The sequence below is a fragment of the Melospiza melodia genome, chromosome 3, assembly GCF_035770615.1.
Source record: "Melospiza melodia melodia isolate bMelMel2 chromosome 3, bMelMel2.pri, whole genome shotgun sequence".
In the NCBI taxonomy this organism is placed as follows: Eukaryota; Metazoa; Chordata; class Aves; order Passeriformes; family Passerellidae; genus Melospiza; species Melospiza melodia.
Window position 1 is genome coordinate 133771779 of NC_086196.1, and position 22278 is coordinate 133794056.

At 40.7% G+C, this 22278-nt stretch overlaps 1 protein-coding gene across 2 annotated transcripts in view; it reads left to right on the forward strand.

The window, feature by feature from the left end:
- The window catches only part of RCAN2 (regulator of calcineurin 2), an 85532-nt gene that overhangs the window by 47907 nt on the left and 15347 nt on the right, over window positions 1-22278 (forward strand). For both annotated transcript variants that reach the window (XM_063153115.1, XM_063153116.1), the window contains one exon: window positions 20610-20783. In XM_063153115.1, the coding sequence (XP_063009185.1) occupies window positions 20610-20783 (174 nt within the window). The remainder of the gene's footprint in view (window positions 1-20609; window positions 20784-22278) is intronic.

A 22278-nucleotide genomic window follows, 5' to 3' on the forward strand; every position in this document is an offset into this window, starting at 1 on the left:
AAATAGCAACTAGAATGTGTTGGTAGAAGGTGCAGAATTAATCCAAGGCAGGTAGTAAGGTAAGATGGAGCTTAGAGGATTCTACTGACAAATGGCCCAGCCTGTATGAGGAGCACTGAAGAGATGGTGATTTTCTTAAGCAGATTTGAAGAATTAATCAGTGCAGCTGTGGATTGATGTACCTGTAATATGGAGACATGTGTGATACTGATTTTTCATTAAATAATTATTTAAATTATTAAAATTTTAGAATAAAATTAAAATTCTCAGAAGAACCTAGAGAGATAAAGTATTCAAGTTCTTTCTCTTCTTCTCAAAAAAAAAAAATATCAAGGGCACAATATCTTCAGGTCTGCAGTGATCCAGTCTCATTTTCCTCTGAAGGTGCTGTAAATGTGCACTCTTTTGTCTCAAATTTTACTGATGCTGTTTGCTGCTGCTTAGCATGACTAAGATTTGATACTGAGCAGCGTTGCAGGTTCTGAGGCAGAGGTCTGCACCAACCTTTTATGTATCTTTAGTAATTTTTTAGTAATTTATAGCAATTTTTTTTTTTTTTTTTTTTTTTTTTTTTTTTTTTTTTTTTTTTTTTTGCTAATTGACTAATGTACATGCTTTGTGGTTGGAGAGATCTTCCTTTAATATTTTCTAGGGGTGATTCTACCAGAGGCCTTAAATAATCTACTCACTTTTGATTATTCAAGTGCTAAACAGCCTGTTTGCTTTGGAAGATGCTGCCTAATCATATGCTAGAGTGCAAACAACCGTGACAGTGTGGTCTTGAGCAGAGAATTCTTCCTTGGCAAAAAGACACAGAGGAAATTGTAGCACAGTTTGTCAAACACTTGGCTGACACACAGGTTGCCAGGGACCAGAAACTGCCCAAGCCAAGCTCCAGTCAGTGGCCGCTGCTGGAAGACTGTGTGTTCTCCATGCACATATTTACAGTGGCACCAGCACTGAGTGCATGAGCCTCTCCTGAAGATTTCCCCCTCTAATATGATTTTCAATAAGCAACTTCTCCTTCTAAAGGCCAAAAGAATTAAAATTTCCCCCAGGGGGAAATTTACTGGCAATGCCTGTAAAAAGCGCGTGCAGCCGTGGAGTTTGGCTCCAGCCTGTGTTTTCCATCTGGGATTCTGGTTGATTTCTGCTTTGTCCATGTCCATTCCTCGAAGCACAGACTGCCTTCTCACAACATCAGTGTCCTTGTGATGCCTTTAACTGTCCCCACATGGAATTTCTGTGGATGCTGAATTAAGGAGAAGCCTTTGGTTGTAGCAGTTGTGATGGAGCAAAGAGCTCTGCTGTCCTTGCAGGGTGGGAAAACACCTGGATGGGTCTGTGTAGAGCAAGATGCTGCAGCAGCATCTCCATGGCACCTTCTCTTCTGTACACCTGCAGTTGCTGGAAAACCTCAGTGATGTTATAGGTAAAAAGTTCCAAGTGTTCTCATTTGCACATGGAAAACTAAGGAACCAGGAACTAAGTTCTCTGACTAGGAAACTGGATTTGGCATGCAGAGATGGTGTAATGAATAATTCTTGTTTTTATTAATCATGTTCTGTAGATGTTCAGTCTCAAATGTCATTGAGCTCTAGGCATTTTCCAGAGACCAAGGGGTTGTGCTGAGTTAGAGCTGATTTTGGTTGGTTTTTGGTGGGGTTTTTTGTGCTTTGTTTTTTTTGGGGGTGTGTGTGTTTGTTTGTTTTCTTGTTTTTAATTAGCCCAAACTTGCTGCTTTTCAGAATCTGCATTAAATTCTGGCAGACAGAAAGACTGACTTTATTTTACAGGATGGATTCATATTGATCAAGAGCATGGAAGAGCCTCCAGTTTTGCAGCACCAGGTAGTTCCACCTGTTGAAATAATAGTCCCTGAGCTGAGAAACCCAATGAACCCATTGAGCTCTGAGCAGCAACAACAAGCAGCTGTGCAGGGGAATTTCTGCAGCACAATTTGTCACTTGCAGAAGAATCTCTCTGCTTCATCTGTTGCAGTTAGGGATATGTTTGCTGTTAAAAGGTGGAGGCATCCAGAGGGCTGAATCATGCAGCAGCTGCACAGGCACAGAGAAGCCTCTTTGCTGAAATCTTGTCCTTTTATTCATGTAGGTCAGATGTGCTGGTGTGAGGCAGATGAACAAATAATGGTAAAAAACCTGCTAATCCTCTCAATAAAATATGTTCCATATATGGAGAAGATAAGATGATTGTTTTATTTGCTGTATTAATTTTACTCAAACATTGCCATCCTCAAGTTTCATCATCCTTTGCTGTGTATCTTTGTGCCTGGTGACAAGGTTCATTCAGTTTTGGCTACTTGTCCACATTTCTTAGAGAAAACCTTTAACTAAACCACCAAGAACAAAAATTTTTGAATTGTCTGAAGAATTACACCTGTACTGACAAATTTGGTCCTGGCCTCAGTGTTACCAAACAAACAGGTGCACATTAACCACAAAGCAAATGTTGGTTGTGGTGGTGTATATTTTGTTTTGTTTGGAGGATTATTGTTTTATTTCTTACTACTGATAGAAAAACAAAACCAAAAGCAACCAGCAGAAATAGCCTTTCTCCCTCAGAGGACATTTTTTTTAGAGATGCAAGTGTCTCTAAGGGGCAGATCATAGGTGGAACTGTTCTGAGATGAGGGAGGAGGAAATCAGTTGTTATTCAAAATGTGGCCAAAATGAGGAAGGGGTGCATGGGGATTGAGAGGAGGGAAGTCACTCTGGTGAAGTTCCTCTGTTGGGAAGGACCAAGAGTGGGGAAAGCTCCTGTGGAGGCTGGGGCAGGTTGTGGCAGGTGGCAGCAGACCTGGTGTCTGTGGGGGTGACAGCAGCAGGGGAGTTGGGATGGAAGGAGAGCTCATGAAAACATGAGTAATAATGAAAGACCAAGGTGAGAACAGGTGAGTTTGCCTTCTTGTGCTGTAGTGGAATGATTTAAGGGCAGAAGATGATACAAGATGCTGGAAAAACCCATTGGTAGTCTAAAAAAAGGAGGATTTTATGACAAAGCTTTCATCAAGCACGTGTTAAGCATCATTGAAACCTTAGTTAAATTAATCTTGACAGCTTTCTGCTTTACTTCATCTTCCACAGGCTTCCATCCCACCTCCAGGTAACAAAATCCCTGTGTGAATGGGTACTCTGGGCTGCTGCCACTCTGCTTTCAGCTCCTTCCTCAGAACTTTTTGCTGTTAAATGTCTCACAAGGAATTAAATGATTGAACATAACTAGACTAAGCTACATATGCACGCACGGGACAGAAAATAATTTGGAAACCTTAAAAAAAAATTCTCTTTCTATATATTCTGTTCCCACCTCCTCTGTCTTTCTGCTTCATCCTCCTGGAATGCAAGAAGGAATTTTGTGTTTTCCCTTGTTTTTGTTCATTGTGGTAGATGATACTAGAAACAAATAACAGTAATTTTTAAACTGTTGGAAATAACCAACCAGTAGGTGAAACAGTAAGACAGATATCAAATTATGAGACTGTTCTGGTTGCAGTTTTTTAGCAAATGGAGGTAGGTAATTTTATTTGGTTTTCAGGTTTGATTTTAGCAATTGAAGAAATTAATAATGGTAAGTACTGTTGGTGAAAATTATTTTGAAGTTAGCTTTTGAAATAAAGACTGAAGTCAGAGGAAAATAATTTTTCTGAAAAGTCATTTTCAGTGAGCTTATGGAGCTGATAAATAGTGTCTCCTAAGAAGATTATCTGAGAGACCAAGAACATGAGAATTAGCAGCTAAGGAGGCACTTTTGAATGCATAATGGAGATTATCCTGATGCAAAGGACAGATGGGACATACAATGAGAGACTGTTAGGGCTACATCAGATTCTCCTTTTGCTTTAGAGCAGTTTAAAGATTTAATTATAATGTGAAAATCAAGTGTGCAAAATCACTAAATAGGTTTCCATTATCAGAGGTTTTAAGTAAGAACAAAGGAAGTCTTGTGATATATAAAAATTAAGGGGAAAACAATATGTAAATCCATTAATAGCAAGATACATAATGTGGGGACGGTTATGGTGTGACTGATTTCATTTATGTTATATGATAACACAGATAATCACCTAAATAATTAGAGAAAGCAACCCTAGTAGTGGCCACAGCAAAAAAACTGCTAAAAATGCAGGAGTAAGACAGATATTTAAGTGTACAGGAGCTGTAAAAATCTACCTAGGTATGCTTAAGGATGCAGCTGAAATAATTTTTTACTATTTGAAATTATCTTTTATGAATTCATAGGTTACAAAGAGACTGGTGAGGATGAGAGATAAAAAAAAATAACATTTGTGTTTAAAAGGGAGAGAGGAGAAAGATCTGAACAATTACAGATATTTTTACCTGACTCAGATTTTGGAAATAATTTGGAAGTACTTTGGAAGTAACTAGGCCTGGGTTGTGTAGACCAAGTCATATCAAATCAATGTGCCTTCCTTGTTTGACAGGGCAATGGGATAAGTGGGATAAAGGAGATGTGGAGTGTAGATATTTTGACTAAAGCTTTCACACTGTTCAAGTCATTTCCATAAGTAATCTACACTCCAAATATAATTTCCATAAGGTGGGTGCATATTTGTTTACAGAATGTCAAAACCAGAACAAGTTCATTCTCAAATGGTGAAGCCGTTTAAGTGGATGAGCTCACATGTTCCTTCCTGAAAACAGGTTGAGAATAATGGCAGTAGTCAAAAGGGAAAAGCCTCAAAAAAAGTGTGAATGACACTGTCTTGGTAGGGCAGGGTCAAAATTCTGAACAGCCCTTGTTTAAACAAGAGGATGAAATCTAGTGCAAGAAGAAATAAATCAGTCACAGCTGTATAAAGACATTCTCATGACTAAACAGTTGTGTGATGCAAATCTCTTGAGTTCTAGTGAGCAGCAGTGGATAATTAGCAGCAGTATCACACTTCTGTCAGCAAAACAAATGTGGAATCACTGAAAGGACTGGGTTAGAAGGGACCTTCAAATATCATCTGGTTCCACCCCTGCCCTGGGCAAGGACACCTTCCACTATCCCAGGTTGCTCCAAGCCCCATCCAGCCTGGCCTTGAGCACTTCCAGGGAAGAATTTCTACCTTAAATCCAATCTTAACCTGCCCTCTTTAGTTTAAACTCATTGCTTCTTTTCCATCATACAGGCCCTGGTAAAAGTCTGTCTCTATCTTTCTTATAAGTATCTCTCCATCTTAGCTTTTTTTAAGTATCCCAAGGCTGCCATAAACCTCAGAACTCCTAAAAGCCTTTTTTTCTCCAGCCCCAACTCTCTCAGCCTTTCCTCACAGGAGAGATGCTTCTGCCCAGGTTTGCTGTTGCAGCTGTGCTGTTTGTCTCTGGTGAGACTGGTTAGAATTTTTAAATGCACATTTTCTTGTCTAGAAAGGAGATTTCATGTTGCTACCTTGTTTACAGAGCCTAAGAAGAAAACCACTGAGGTGTGAAAAGTAGTACCTTTATCTTTAGAAATAGCTGATTCCATGAGAGGAACTGCAGGCTGTGTGACCAGCCAGCTTTCTGCAGGCTGCTGCCAGTCCTTGAACCACAATTTGAGAGTTGTTGAGCTAAAAAAAATTCTTATTAATCAAGACAGCTGGGAGCAAAGCCAAATGCTGGGCCATAGCAGAAATGAACATGCTGCTTATGTTAGACAAAAGTAAATTATTAGTGTACTTAAAATTTTAGAGGCTTGGAAGCTGATGTGGTTTTGCCTGTTTTTTTTTTTTTTTTTTTTTAATAAGTGAATAAAGGGGAAAGATGTTTAGCTATCTGCTTCATGCTTTTGTAGCAAATTATTAGACTGACACTGTTGAAAAACTGTAGTGATGTAAGCAGGCTGCTTGCAACCTTAACTCCCAAAGTGGTGATATTTTTTGGCAAGGAGTATACATACAGTATTCTACTGGATGGCATACAGTAATAATCACAAAACAAGAGTTTACTCAATGCATACTACATCCTAGAATACAGTATAGAATATTTTTTCATGTCATTCAGTGTAAAATTGCTACTTATAGTTTCATAGTTTATGCGTTGTGTAGTGAAATAGAAGCAGAGCAAAGGAGTAGGAATTCCATAAAGAAAAGATCTTGGATAAGGGGAATTTACTTTGGGAATAAGTAGTTGGTATAAGAATGGTAAAATGATGGTGTAATGGGAGTGTACACTTGTTTGTAAAATGAGGTGTGGATGATAATGCTGCAGGTTGGTACCTATTTAATTACTCTGTTTTAGAATCCTAAAATTACCAAATCACAGCCTGGTTTGAATTGCAACAGACCTTAAAGATTATCCACTCCCACCTCCTGCCATGGTAGGGACACTTCCACAGACCTGCTTGCTCCAAGCCCTGTCCCACCTGGTCTTGAACATGCCCGGGGATGGGGCAGCCACAGCATCTCTGGGCAACCTGTGCCAGGGCCTCACCACCCTCACCAAGAAGAATTTCTTCCTGATACTCAATCTAAACCCGAGCTCTTTCAGTTGAGGCCACTTATTTATATGAAGGTACCCTCATTGGTTTATTCCCCACTAATGTTTCCCATTAAATTTGAAGTTTATATGTAGCAAATCCAGTTCTATTGTGTTTCTGGTTTGAGTATCCCTTGGAAAAAGTCTGGTCTATGCTAAGCATGAATATATTCACTTTTAATTGATAATTTGCCCTTCTTAATTTAATACTAATATCTCATACTGATTAAATACACATTTTCAATTTCAATTCAAAAGTGTAAATTCTGTTTTTGGGGCTACAGCTGGTGCTGCTTCTGCAGTGCAGTGATTGCAGCTGGATGCAGGCACAGTCCATGCATCAAGCTGAGTTGAGTGGTCAGGGACACCCTCTGAACTCTGAAGGTGAAACCTCCACAGGGAACAGGTGGCTTCCCTTTATTTTGACCAACTGCTTCCACCACATTTGGCATCCCACTTCTTCTCCTGTAATTTAGAATCTATTTGCTCCAAAAAATCTCCTTGACCTCAAAGCCAGACTCCTTGAGCCTGCACTGTGTCATGGGAGGCTTAGGTGGGATTCCCCAGGGGGGATTGGGCACTGAGGGGGCTCCCCATGGAATGGTCACAGCCCCAGGCTGACAGAGCTCAAGGAGTGTTTGGAAAACACTCTCAGGCACAGGGTGGGATTGTTGGGGTGTCCTGTGCAGGGCCCAGAGTTGGACTTTGGTCATCCTTGTGGGTCCCTTCCAGCTCTGGGTGTTCTCTGGTTCTGCACGTTTGTGTCCAGCATTCCAGACTGGCACAAGGGCATTTGCAGGGTAAATGCAACACAGAGCCAGTGTGAAACAGTGCCACAGGGCAAGAAACTATGGGATACTGATTATTTTTGTGTCCTACTTATTTGTAAAAAACTTGTTCATAGAAAGGAAAAAAATCTCCATTTGTTACCACTCTGCTTGCCAGTCTCAGGGCTTGTTCCTTCTCCCCGTTTGCTCTGGATCTGTGTACAGCAGCTTCAGTTTCATAATCCCAGTCCAGTATCTTTTTATTATCATGCTGTTACTGATATATTTTTCACATCAGGAAATGAAAATGATTTTGATGAAGAGCAGTGCTAGTTTTAGCTCTAAGGTAGGATTAGTCTACTTTCCAATTCTTGTTTCTAAACAGAATTCATGCCAACTGGAAATTTTCCAGTTGGTTGAAAAATGACATGGGAGCAGTTTGGTCAGGAATATTTGCTTTTTCACCCTGGGGTTCCTTCTGTCTGCCTAATAAAGCAATTATATCACTGTAAGACTGAAATTCCCTGTTCTGTCTGGAAGTGGATGGTACTAGTGGCTGTTGAGTCAGATGGAAAGCTCTGCTTATTTTTCTACCCTTCTGTACCCAGTACAGAACCTGTATCTGTCATCTCAGCCTTTTTGCCTGCTGGAATCTGCTTACTAAATCCACACAAATCCTCTTACCTAGCCTGCACAAGCCCAGTTTTCTGATGTGTGCAAAATTCTTGATGTCATGAAGTACTGTAACACTGTAAAGTTCTAGAGGCTAATGAAGTATTGTGGTGTATACTGGAAATTAAAATATGCTGTTGAAATATTTTTTAATAGGCAGGTAAAGCATTGTGTGGTGTTCCCTTGGTATTCCAGCATCTGTGCAGATTGAGATCCTGGCATCCTCTAAAAACTGGGACCTCTGATGGGGAAGAAAACAGCCTCTCCAAGTGTAAAAATGTTTCAAGCAATTTTTTTCCCCACTGAAGTTTATTCAAACTGGAAAGCATCTTTAGTTTTTTTGTAGGTCAGTGCTGAACTGGGGTTTCCAGTGACAATCTAGAAGCAGCATGGAGGGAGGAGTGTATCATCTCTGTTTATGCAGATGCTTTCCATTCATTTTCTGCCATGATCTGCAAAATCAAATTCACAGTTAAACTTTTCAGACTGATAACAGCATTAAGAAGAATTATACCCAGCAGATTACAGCTCATTTGAGCCTCCTCTGAGGGCACCAAATCAGTGGATGTGGGAGAATGAAAAACTTACAGTCTTTTATAACTCTTTCGATGCAATGTGTGAACATTAACATTTTAATCTGTGGAAGTTCTGCTATTTGAAATCAGGAAGAACACACTGTTATCTTTAGTTATTCCTTTTTCTGAACTGAAATTTTATATATATATATACATACATATTTATTTATTTATACTGCTGTCTTTATATTTTAGCACAGTTCCTGTTATGAGGAAAGTCTATCCTATGTAATAACAAAAAAAAAAAAAAAGAAAAATAAATCTGTTCAAATAAATGCTTCAAGTACAATTGTTCTCTTATAAACAATTAGTGAAGGAAGGACTACAAGGAGCAAATTAGGTTACAAAGAAAATATGCATAAAGAATTGATGATGAACATGGATTTTCATTGGCAAGCTACAGAAGGAGATATGCTCCCTTCCTCTGAGCATGTGGCCTCCTCTGGACCTGCTCCATCAGGTCCATCTCCTCTTTGCAGTGGGGTCCTCAATGCTGGATGCAGAAGAGGGGCAGAATCTCCTCCCTCACCTCCTGCACTCCTTGTCTTTGGTCCGGCCAAAAATATAGATGATATATATGAATGTGATGTCAATATCCCCCAATTTATCACATTTGTAAACAGGACATTTCTTGCTCTTCCAGCTCACTGATTATATTTTCTTTAGTTTTCTTTTTACAACTTCCTTGCACGTTTATCTCTGATATTTCTGTTTATCCCATTAATTCAGAAACACCATTTACATGTAGTTGATGTAGGTTTGCTAAAGGCTCCACTCAGCCACTTGACTGGAGGCAAAGTATTCCCATCCTTGGTTTGTGTTCCCTGTACAAAGAGCCTCCAGTCTCGGAGGCTGCAGCTCCCAGGAGCTGCTCAGAGTACAGACAACAGACCTGCTCGAGTAATTTGCAAATGAAGTGTAAGACAGGGAATGACAGATGGTTGGGACAGACTGGGAAGAGCAAGGAACAGTCAAACAGCACAAACAGAGCCTTAGACAGTGGTCACAGTGCTGCTGGTTGTGACTGGGGGCGTCACTGACTGTGGGCTGCAGAGGATGATGATGATGAGAGGATGTGCATTGGTGGGTCAGGAGTTCCCCTTGAACCTTTTTTCATCAGTTAAGTAACATTTGTGGAGCTGCATGATATTAGAGTCTATTCTGCTCTCCTACTTTTTTTTTTTTTTTTTTTTTGCTTCATAGTCACTTTCAAAATTGTCAGTGTCCTTTCCAAATCCAGACAAGTTGAAATTGTATTTTTAGTCCTATTCGTGCAGTTTGCAGTGTTAGAGGAGAGGAGAGGGAGAAAGCATTCCCCATGACTGATGAGAACAGCTGAAATGCTATAAATGTTGATCACTGTAGGCAAAACAGTAAATCAGGAATGGGCAATGCAAGCATTTTATTAGTTTAAACTGTCCCATGGCTTGTTCTTGTTTATTTTTCTAGTTTAACTGGGTTGACAGTGTCAGGGAATAAGTAGTGTGCATTTTATGGTTGTTTTACAACATTGCATCTCCAAGACTATAAATAAGACGCAGTTTCTCAGCTCTTGGTGGTGCCTTTATTGTAGTTCATCCTCGCATTTAGCATTTTGCACACTGATATCCTGATTCTGCATCACACCCACAGAGGTGTCCCCTGACACTTCCACAGCCTCAGTAACAGTTTTTTAAGAGGCTGAGGTTTCTGTACTCCAGTTGGGGATTGTGTAAAAATAAAGTGATTCAGAGTGAGTTAGGAAAACTCTGGTTCTACTCCCATGGTTTCCCATGAGCCTGTGGTTTCCCCCTGTGGCTGTGGGTCCATCCTGGCCTCAGTGTCACCACATGAACAGGACAGTGGGGTGGCCTCAGGAGGCTGGAGGACATGAAATTGCAGATGCCAAAGATCAATGAAAATTGGGGTCATAATAAGATGGATATTTCTGCAGCTTTTCTTACAGTATCAAAGTTTATACAGTTAATAGGAAGAAATTCTTTGGTGTGAGGGTGGTGAGGTCCAGGCACAGGTTGTCCTCAGAAGCTGTGGCTGCCCCATCCCTGGAAGTGTCAAAGGCCAGGTGGGAGAGGGCTTGGAGCAATCTGGTTTAGTGCAAGGTGTCCCTGCCCATGGGTTTGGAACTAGGTGAGCTTTAAGGTCCCTTCCAACTCATACCATTCTGTAGTTCTATGAATATTAATAATTTTCACACAATAAATAATTTCAGTCCTAGATTTGTGCACAGGTTTGACTACCAGTCCCTTATTTATTATTTTCTCTAGCACTTCAGTTTGGTTGTGGAGTTGTTTTATTCTTCTCCTGGAGTGCCAGCTAACTATTTTTATGAGAGATACAGGCTTGTGTCTACATTAGCATTTTGAGTCTGAGCTGGGCATTCTCATGAGGCAACTTTCCTGTTGCTCTTCATTAACTGTGCTTTTTGTTCACATCACAGAGCAGTTCATGAACTGGATGCCTTTCAGATGAAATTCATATAGAAGATGCACTCTAGTAGCATGCCTGATCTGCTCCAACTGCTAATGGGCATTCAGTCTGTGGCACCTGATCAGAAAGTCAGCACCAACTGTTTTGCTGCAGAGATCTGCTCCTGGAACATTCCTTATTAACATAAATGTAGCAGCTTTTGGTAAAAACTAATTAAGGTTGTTTTTCTTCCTTATTTTGTGTCCTAAATTAAGATAATAAGAACTTTAGAAACATATACACAGTAATTTGTTCTTTTGCTACCAATTAATTGTTGGGCTTAACAACAGGAACAAAACAAAAGCAATAGCTGGTATTGTACTGTGAACATTCTTAAATCCAATGCAGATGAGTCCCTTGGAGTTCACTACATACATTATCTACTCAGTTATTGTTTGAAATCTTAAAGCAAACAGAAATAGGCAGTTCTTTCAGGACAGTCTGAATATTTTTTTCATGTCTTTGTTCTTAGCATTATTTTTACCATTCTCAAGCCAAAATATTAGGCTGCTATTTGGAAAACAAATGCATTAAATCTTCCACAAATCTGTTCAGGCTTTGATTTTTTTTCCCACAGACAAATATAATGCAAAAGAGAAAAATAAAAGGCAACTATTATGTGATGTTGCACAGTGATGGTAGCCAGCACTGGAATCAAATGTAGCTTTTCAGGGAACAAAGAATGATGTTTCTACAGAACACTCCCCAGCACTGGGGTTGAAACTAATGGATCTGGTCATAGAATGTGCACTTTGCCAGCTGGTTTGAAAGAGCACTTCCAGCATTTCAGGGAGCTCATACAGCATCTGGAACTGGAGTACTTCAAATATGGTGTGCTCAGAAAAGCTGTGGCTGATGATACAGTAAAATAACAGTGTTCCTATAAAGAAGAAATGTAAAGTGTGGATTTTTCTTTTAGCTCAATCGTTGGGTGTGAAATTGAATTGAGAACTCTCCAAACTATATTAAATCAGCCCCTTGGCATTGCCACAGGAACAATTTATTTCATCTTGAAGGAGCCTTTGGTTTCCAGATCAGTGGAGCTAAGCAGGAGGAATGTGCGTCACATTGAGGTAAACAGGGATGTGAGCTGGTTAAAAACAGAAAAGGCAACGCAGCAGAATTCTGTGCCCCTGACATTTGTCAGCCTCTTCCGAAATGTGAATGCATTCCCATTAAGCTTTGGGGCAGATATTATCTCTGTACCTTTTGTTGTGCTGATGAGCTGGAAGAGGAAGGAAAATTTATTTGGTTCAGCTGATTTTTCAAGAGGGACATGTCTGTTGTTCTGTTCACCAGGATGTTTGCAGTGCTCTCATGCCGTGGTGGGCACGTGATGCAGGAGGGCTGTGAGGGATGGATGCCTCCCCCTGCCAGCATGAGGTGGGACCAGCAAACTTCTTCCAGCTCCTGACCTACTTTTGCCACCAGGGCTCTTTGAGAGATTATGAGTTACAAATGTCTCTACAACATAGTGTAATGTCTGTTAGACTTTCTCAAAGTCCCTCTCTGGACCAAGACACTGGATCTGTAAACAGTAAACATTACATCAAATATTTCTGCTGTCAGAATGATTTTGGCACAACGTGGAGGGCAGAACACTCAACGCATCCTTTAGGATCTAAAAGTTCTATGCAGATGCCTGTGAAGAGCCCCAGTGTGTAGGGATAACAGAGCAGGATGTGTGAGCCATGGGCCAGGGCTGTGTTTTGTTGCCAGTGTGCTCCTGTTTGGGGTTGCTTCACTGCGCATTGCAGGGCAAGGAGGCCACTGAGCATCACTTCTGAAATACAAACTGTGCATTCTTTACATAGTAAAGCCTAAAGATATTAGGCTCCCCTTTAAAAGGATCGCATTAGTGCAGGCAAATCAACATTTATTTTACTGGAGAGAGCAAGATTTAATGCTTTTTGTAATGCCCCCCATCTTGAAGCCCAGCCTTAAAATTTGTTTTGGTTTACTGTTTTATTTAATCTCTGACTCACAATTTACCTGACCTTCACCTCTTGAAAACGGGAGAAAGCCAAGCATAGAACAACAAACTGAATGGACTGGGGTAGCAAACTGGATTGGTTTGTTCATGTACTGAGAGAATTGTTCAATTTTGGGATATGCTAATTACTGCCATGTTTCATGTAAATAAACCCAAGCTCTTTCTAGCCCTATCTTAATGCTCTAATCCAACTTCATGAAGAATTGAGCAGGGCTGTGCACTGAGTTCCAAGGTAAGGGACACATTTTAGACAATACAGTAACCAGAAGGTCATTGCAGAGTACTTTGTGATTCTGATTATCTGACAAAATATCCACTGTTGCCTGGTTTTCCCCCCTTTCAAAATGAAGAAATGTCCTTTTAAAATGTACCCTGGTGAATGACAGGTGGAAAGACACGTTTCCACTCCTGTTGCCAGCTGAGAGATTTCCTTTGGTAACAGAAGAAACTTTCTGCAAACCAACATTCAGACAGTAATACTCAGGGTAAATATTCAAATAACGCCTTCCCCCACTTGTAAAGAGGGAGTAGGAAGATCCCACACTCTCAGCTACAGCTACCTACGGTGAAAGGTGAAATAAAAATCTACAACCTGGAGACCTTTGCCTTAAGGGGCTGTCTAAATGGTAAATTTGTGCTTTATTCTCCTACCATTACTTAAAGGCAACAGGACAAGCCCATAGGAATTCTCTATTTATCATCACTGGTTTAAAACATTTGCCTCTATTTATAGCACTCCTGGAATTTTAGCTGAGAGTCAATAGTGGTTTTTCATATGCACTATCAGGATTTCCCAATGAATTTCATCTTTTTAGAAGCAGAGAATTTGAAGAGGCTGTTGCTTACACTGGCTACTTGTGGGAGTTCTTGCTTTTAAGGAATTTCCAAGTGTGAGTTGTATCAAGCTGTTTCCTTGTTTTGTGTGGATCGTTAAACAATTGTTAAAAGTATTTCAGATGAACCCAGTTATTTTAAGTTTTCATTAGACAAATCAGGATCCCTTTTTGTTTTCCTCTAGTCTTTCCTCTCCTTTGGTCTTTGAGAACCACAGAAATGCATAGTGCTCTTCTCTAATCTTTCCTTCTTACCCTTTTCATCAAAGCAATTTGGCTTTTTTCTATTTCTGGGCCAGTGGCATTTTGATATGTTACTGTTCTAGTGCTAAGTAACTGCCTCAATTTAAGTCTAAATCTTTTAACAGGCAGTCTTTGTTTAATACCAGCACTGTTGGTTATTTTAATTCTGCTAATCTCTTTCCCTTTACATTATTTATTGATTTCCGTACAGACAGATGCAGCAGGAAACACCTCCTACTTTGGGTTCTGTTTCCCAAGGAGAGATCCCAGAATCCCAGAACAGTTTGACCTGGAAGGGACCATCCCTTTCCAGCCTCTGCCATGGGCAGGGACACCTTCCACTACACCAGGTTGCTCAGGTTCCTGTCCAGCCTGGCCTTGAACACTTCCAGGCATGGATATCATCTACCTTCACCTCCTGTGAAGGTAGATATCAAGGATATCATCTACCATCACCTTCTCTGATCATCCTTGCAGTCTTTTGTTGCTCTTCCATCTTGCCTCCATCTTCCTTGAGGATGAGAAGGGCCACACACAATATCCAGGCTAGGTCATTACAATACCCTTCACGTGGCATTGACATGTCTCAATGCTGAAATCACTTCAGCTCATATTTTCTAGCCTTCTGTTTTAGTATTTTTGTTAAAGGTGTGTCACTTTAGTGACGCCTTTATCCCTCTAGAAGTAACTGGTGTACCCATCCTCTTTGGTATAAACAGGGAATTAATCTGTTCTTAGATTGTTTTTTCTACAAGACTCCTCGGTGCACAACTTCCACAGTTTTACCAGATTCTGTCTCTTTTCTTGTGCCTCATGAGAGCTGTGTAGGATTGCAACCAACATGGCTTGTCTGGAAACAGAATGCATTCAACTCTGAGATAGGAGTTTATGTCTTACAGGGATATTTATATCCACTACAGAACTAATTTCAGGAAAAACTAATTTCATAATTGTGAATTATATCCCTTTCCCTATTGTGGTTAGTTCCTTGGAGTATCTTTTACATGAATGAATGTGAAAAATTAAAATAGGAAAAATACTTTCTTTATTTGCTTGCAAAACTCTAGGAAAAGCATTTGGCTAAAGTTCTAAATCATGACCATATCCTAAATCAAATGTGTAGCAAGGGTGATAATGAGTGTAAACACACTGAATAATAAAATGTAATTTGGGTTCTGAGTTCTAGGGCTCTAATCCAAAGCTTGCTGATGTCTGTGGAAAGGCTTCCATTGATTTGAATTAGGCCTTGGCTTTTGTCCTGAATGAACACAATACCAGTGGAGCTATTCATGAAAGAAATGTTTGGAAATAAATCACAGGAACTTGCTGTGTCAGAACCCAATTCACTTGCTAATTATGGCTGTCATGTTTTACAATGCTCATTGTGTTGATACTTTGTCATAGTCCCTCACATGAACTAACCAAATTCAATCTTAAAAAAATAATTTGCTGCCACTGCTGTAATTGGAACGTTGTTTCTGGATCATTACTCTGATGTTTGAAACCTTCTTTAACTTCTAGACTAAACCTATTTATGCCAATTGTTTCCATTCATTTTATGCCAATGTAGTCTTCTAGATTTACACCATACAGTGTGATTTGTCCTTGCTCTGAACAGTGCTGGTAAATTACTGATGACTGTCCTATCTCCTCTCAGGCTTTGTTTTGTTTTGCTAAATAAGCCAAGCATTTAAATTTCTTATTTAGTAAGTTGTTAATTCATAGAATTATGGAATGGTTAAAGATGGAAAAGACCTGTAAGATCATCAAATTCAACCATTAACCCAGCACTGCTGTGATGACCACTAATCCGTGTCCCCAGGTGCCACGTTCACCTGCCTTTTGAGCATTCCCAGGGATGGTGATTCCACCAATTGCCTGAGCAATCTGTTCCAATGCCTGTCAACCTTTTCAGTGAAGACATTGTTCTTAATGTCCAGCCTAAACCTCCCCTGGCTCAGCTTGAGGCCGTGTCCTCTTGTCCTGTCCTTGTTCCCTGGGAGCAGAGCCCGATCCCCCCTGGCTGTCCCCTCCTGTCAGGAGCTGTGCAGAGCCACAAGGTCCCCCCTGAGCCTCCTTTTCTCCAGGCTGAGCCCCTTTCCAGCTCCCTCAGCTGCTCCTCCTCAGACATGTGCTCCAGAGCCTTCCCCAGCTTTGTTGTCCTTCTCTGGACTCATTCCAGCACCTCCCTGTAACCTTTATCTGGATCTATTCCCATTAATCTGCTTAGGATACAGGCAACAAACCCTGCATTTTTAATGAGCTGCTCTAGTGCTCCATACAATGCTGTTAATACTCTCCTTGCTTTACTGGAAATACTTTTCCAAATGTACCCAGCATCTTGTTTGCCTCCCTATGGCTGCATTTCACTGATCTGTCACCATGTGACTTGCAGGGTCTTGGTCCCAGATGAGCTCCCATTTAGTGCTAGAAATAGTTTTGATTCAAGAAGGGCATAGGTTTGCCCTTGTCCTCAGAGGCTTTTAGCTCCTGTCTGTCACTCCAGTGCTCATTTCTTCCTTGCATGCTGCTCTGTTTGTTCTCAGCATTGGCTGTCCTAAATGATAACCATCAAGCTGGAGTAATCAGCAGCTTTAATTAGTATGGTCCTACTTTGTGCTAATTTCATTAATTTAGAAAACAAACAGAAAATAAGTTTGGAAACTGCTAGAGGCACTGAGTGATATGGGAGCTGACAGAAGGTGACAGGAAAGAACTGGGGAAAGGTGCCCAGTGTTGGGCAAAGGAATGATGAGGTGAAGAGAGGGCACGAGGCCTGGCAGGGAGAAGTGGGAACTTGGTGAAGTGAAGGTTGCTCACATCTTACAGAGCATTAATTTGGCCTCATTGAGACATACTTGGGATGGATGAAGACACTCCAAAATCCCAGAAATAAATGTGTAACTCATGACTTTCTACATTTTGACTTTTTAAGAATAGCAACACTGCTGCTTAACTTTGGATGTTTCCTTTTTTTCCCCACAAGTTTCAAAGTGCTCTGAAAGTTCAAAGACTTACTTTCTGAAAGCATTTAAAAGTACTGAATCCTAAAAGCACTTTAAAAGTTTCGAATTGAGAGGATTATGAGTCTTGAATAATTTATCCACAAAACTTGAAAGGGAAAGAATTTGCTTAGGTCTTTATAATGTATATGATAAATTTTCTTATAGATTGGAATGACTCTGAAAGACTTTTATCCAGATAAGTGCATTCAGCAGATATTAGAAGTCACAGGCAATAGCAATTAAGGCACAAGGCTTTTCCTGGGAATTGATATCAAGCTCGGAGGAGTGGGGATGGCTCAAAATGCAGCTGAGGGCCATTAACTTCACTTGATGATTAATGACCTCTGCTGAGGTCATTATTATTATCAGCTGAAAACGTAAAAAAATCCCGATGTATGAATCTTTTTAATGGGAGTTGCAGTTTCAGTCAGTGCAGTGGAAGTGCCCCCACTGTGGACAGACTGCCCTTTAATAATATCAAATGCAGGGCTTGATTTCCCTCCTCCCCACAGCGTTTTCAGGAGCGTTAATCAAGGCTGGGTCTCTAAAGCTGTGCCAGTATAAAACTGGAAAGCAAGCAGAATAAAGTCTATAGTGCTTTAAAGTTCTCCCAGAGTGGCAACAGCATCCAGGACTTAATCAGCTTTTTTGCAGTTCTCCATTTATCCCTTTCGGTGCCTAATCAGAGTGAGTCTCAGTGTAGCCCAGGAATGTGCCCAGCACATTCCTTGTGCTCACTGTTCTTGGACCCACGTTTGAAATTGTGTCTGCCCTAATGTTGTGTTAGGTCCCTCACCAAGATCTGGGCTCTGGCTTGTGTTACAAAGGGGGCAGACACACAGCCCTGATTGCTGAATACAGACAGGGAGCATCTCTTTGTTAATAAACAGTCAGTAGGAACAGATACTTCCCAGTGCCCACACAAGTCCATGCATGGTTCCTTCCACTCTTGGTGAAACTGTTTTTTTATATGATGAATTTTATTGCTGACTTTTAGAAGAACTGAGAGCTACTACTGGGAAATGTTCACCTTGCTGCTAATTTTTGACTTATGAGACTTCTGTTATAATGTCTTGATCATTCTATACATACATACATACCTACATACATATATACATACATACACACACACATATATATATATATATATATATAAAAATTATCTTTCTATCTCTCACAGAGTCACAGAGTAGTTTAGGTTAAAGACTTTTAGGATTAACTGTTAAATCAGCACTTCCAAGTCCCTCACTAATATGTATTTAAATTTCTTTATTTAATTTAAAAAATGTACTGAAGAGGTCTGAAGTAGGTAATAAAGCCAACATGAAGACATAAGCTTTAATTAGCCATGTTTCTGAATGCTGTGTGAGTCCTGCTTTACACAGACACTGGGCCCCTGTCCCTTTCTCTCCCTTCCCCCAGCCCTTTTTCCGTGGTCATTGTGAAAGTTGTAGCATCAAAATTCCAATCAGGACAGGACTGAGATGACTGCTGCTTTTGGCTGACCTTTATACAAATGCCACTGGATGTAGGCTTCTGCTCAGGAAAATGGAATTTTTCAAAAATATAAGCAAAGCAGATGAAAAGCATAACTGAGGTGTAACAATTTGGACATTGGGTGATAAGACTAGACCTGCTTGTACAAACCTATGCACTTCAACTGTTTTGGGGATTGCTGCATGCCTTTAGTCAGCCTCTGCCAAAACACAGAGCTCTCGCCTCCCTTTTTTCTTTTTCTTTTTTCATTCCTCCAAAGTATCTCCTGCAGTGAAAGGAGGAGGTGAGTGAGGTCAGGCAGAATGAAATGAAAATCATGAAAGCTTAATAGACCATAGGGAGGTTCCTTTGAAAGGGTGCCAGCATGGAATATCAGTTATGGGGAGGAAGACCACAGAGCTGGCAGTGAATGAAAGGAGATCGGGCACATGCGCCGTAGTGTCACAGCCCTGGCTGTGGAACTGGGCTGCTCCCCTGTTAACTCCTTATAAATGTCCCACTCTGACAGTAGTGACTCCCACAGTGCTGTTAGTGCTCCCTGATGCAGCTGCACTGTGCTTCTGGATGAATTTTTCTGAGAAGTTCTGAATTCTTTGTTTTGCTGGTAAGCTCAATAGATGAGAACTGAAGTATTGATGAGATTACACAAATTGCATTTTCTTTGTCTTCTGTAGTCTGTACCAGTTATCTACTGTAAGGGAAAAGAAATTGTTTTTCTGGATGAGAAGCAAAGAAGTCTTTTAAAACATGTAAGAACTTGCAGAGATAGCAAGAAAACAGAATCCTGAAATGGTTTGAATTGTAAAGAACCTTAATCTCATTCCAATTCCCCTCCATGGGGAGGGACACCTTCCACTAGAACAGCTCACTCAAAGCCCCATCCAACCTTGCCTTGAACATTTGAGGCATCCACATCAGGTTATTGTCAATATACATTAGGTTATTATACAAACCCTGACATAACAGCCCTTGGTGTATATGAAATGGTGTGGCAAATCATCTTACCAGTGATTTTTTTTTCAGAATAAAACACTCCTACAAGCAGGGGCTTTGGTCTGGCTGATTCTCCATCTTACAAAACTTCAGGTCTTGACTGCAGTAGCTAAAATGCTCCGATTTGATGTGTGACTCACTGGATAGCAGTCTGAAATCTGAGTAAACATGAAGGCTGGACTAAATAATAAGTGCCCCCTTTCAGCTTTGGCATTTTATGAATCTGTGCTTGTGTGAATGAAAAGACCTGTGCAAGTGTCAGAATTGATTTAAGGACTTTGGGTTTATTTGATGATGTGGAACTTAGTCCTCTGTGTGCTCACAGCTTGCAGAGAAATCATGGAGTCTGAGCTTCCAAGGCTGCCAAAGTGCCTTGAATTTCTTGTTTATCTCCAAGTCCATGGGTGTGCTGAACTTCAGACCTTCCTTTTACAATGCTAAAATATCCCTATTTTGTTGTGAGCTTTTGAACATATTTCTACAGCTAAACATTTTGAAGCCTGAAGTTTCTCTTTCAGACAGATCACTGTTTTCAGTTGTCCAGTTTGTTACCAGATGCTGCAGGACCTCTCAAAGAACAAGTGTGTATTCTCTTAAGTATCTAAATGACAAAACATCCAGAAAAACATATCATGCAATACAAAATGACCCTGCAGTGCTGATGTGGATGTAAGCCTCAGCTGCAGCCTTTGTCTGCTGACTCCACTGTAATTCAGCACAATGGCTGCCTCTGTGCAGATGAGCCCGCTGCTGTCTGGTGTTTTCAGTCATGTGCCCTTTCAGCTTCATTTCATGTCACTGTCATAGGTTTGCTCAACTTTTAAGAGAAGTTCAATAGCTGCTGGGTTCTCAGTTTGAAGACCTCTTCCCCTAAACCCTTTGCAGAGTTCAGCACCAGACCACTGCTTTCCTTAATTTCTTTTCACAGAGCCTTTATTTGTCTGTGGACACCTGTCCCCAAAGGCCACAGGCTGAAACCTCCTCCTAAAACAACTGTCGAGTTTCAGATTGTTGTTTGACTCAGACTGATGTGACAGAGCACAAAGTGAATCTTCAGCATTATTTCTTTTTGCTTTGCAGGAGAAATTTGAAGGTTTGTTCCGTGTCTATGATGACTGCGTGACATTCCAGCTGTTCAAAAGCTTCAGGCGTGTGCGGATAAATTTCAGCAGTCCCAAATCAGCTGCTCGTGCCAGAATAGAGCTGCATGAAACACAGTTCAGAGGGAAGAAGTTAAAGTTGTATTTTGCACAGGTAATGAAATCTGGAATCTGTTTCTGTGTTACTGCACAATATTTCTTTAAAAGCTATGCACTTACACTGATTAAAAGTAATAAAGGTTTCTCCCATGCCCAGTCTCTCTGATAGAAGATTGCTTAAACCTGCTTGTGTTGACTGAGCTTTTCTGCCCTGAGGGTCTGCAGTAAATTTAGTCCACTTAGGACTAAAGTTGCTCATTCAACACACAGAATTATGTATCTCAGAGGTGATTTACAACACTGGGTGTTGTCTGTGGGTAACTCTCTTAACTAACCACAAGAAAGTGCTAATGTAAAGAATCCAAGTGAATAAAAAAGGTGGGGCTGGATTACACATTTGGCTGCCACCCTGAGCCACAGTCGGGCTTCCTCCTGCCTTTTTTGGCTTTTCCTTTCTGAATACATGAATTACAAATACTGAATTCTCTAAAAGGAGTTTATTGAGTCCAAGTCAAAGGAAGAAGGTAGGGGAAGAAAAACACTCCCAGCCTGGGCTGTAGGTGATTATATCCATCTATTGGAACTGTCAGGTGGGTGTTTAGTTCTCCTTGGCCAAGGGAGAAAGAACATAGATCTCCCACAGCAGGCTGGGCCCCAGCCAGGATAAAGTTGAAGGAGGTTGAGAACCCAACCACCACCTCTTCTGAATGCAGTTTAATAAATTGATGTGGTCACTGTGGCTTGTGAGATAACCACTGGTGTTTATAAGTAATGTAGGTGTGCTTTGAGCTGCCAGCTTGGCCCTTCAGAGGTCTGAGGATAAGGGCTGGCTCACTTCAAGGTATCAAACAAACACACAGTGTTGAATTATGAGCCTCTTCCTCCTGGTCAGAATAGGAGCTGATTTGAGCCTAGGCAGGAGCAGAACCACAGGAAGATGGGAAGCTACAGCTGTGAAAAAAAACAATGTGCTTAACGAGTTAGATGAGCTCAGAAGATCTTACAGCTGGATTTAGGTGTTAAGAATCTGCCTCAATCCTATTTTCTATGCCCTGATCTCCTAAATCTAGCTCTGAATTTTCTGAAAGGTTTCAAAACCTGCAGTTTTTTTAGGCAGAACTGAGAATTGTTTCATTCTAATTGTCCATTCAGGAGGCTAATTGGAAACTTGAGATAACAACAAAAAGAAAAATGTGCACAACAGTGATTAGTCTCCCTATCTAAGCTGATTTCCTGCAGAGCCATTCTGATACCTGCACTATGCTCTCCAGTACACTGAGTCTTACAAGAGCTTATTAGTCGTGTTCAGGGAGTGAAGATGTGGCAGCAGCAGTGTCTGGAGCAGTGTCTGGCCTCAGCCAGGCTGAATAACCACTTCCAGACCTACAAGTTCTGGGGAACATGGAGTTGAGTGATTCAGACTGGTTCTTTGCAAACCCCATGTTTGCTGTCCTGGAAATAGAGTTTATTGTGCTTGAGCTGGTTGTAACCTTGCTTAGGTATGGCTGCACTACAATTAATTTATATCAAGGCTTCTTTAACATACTAGA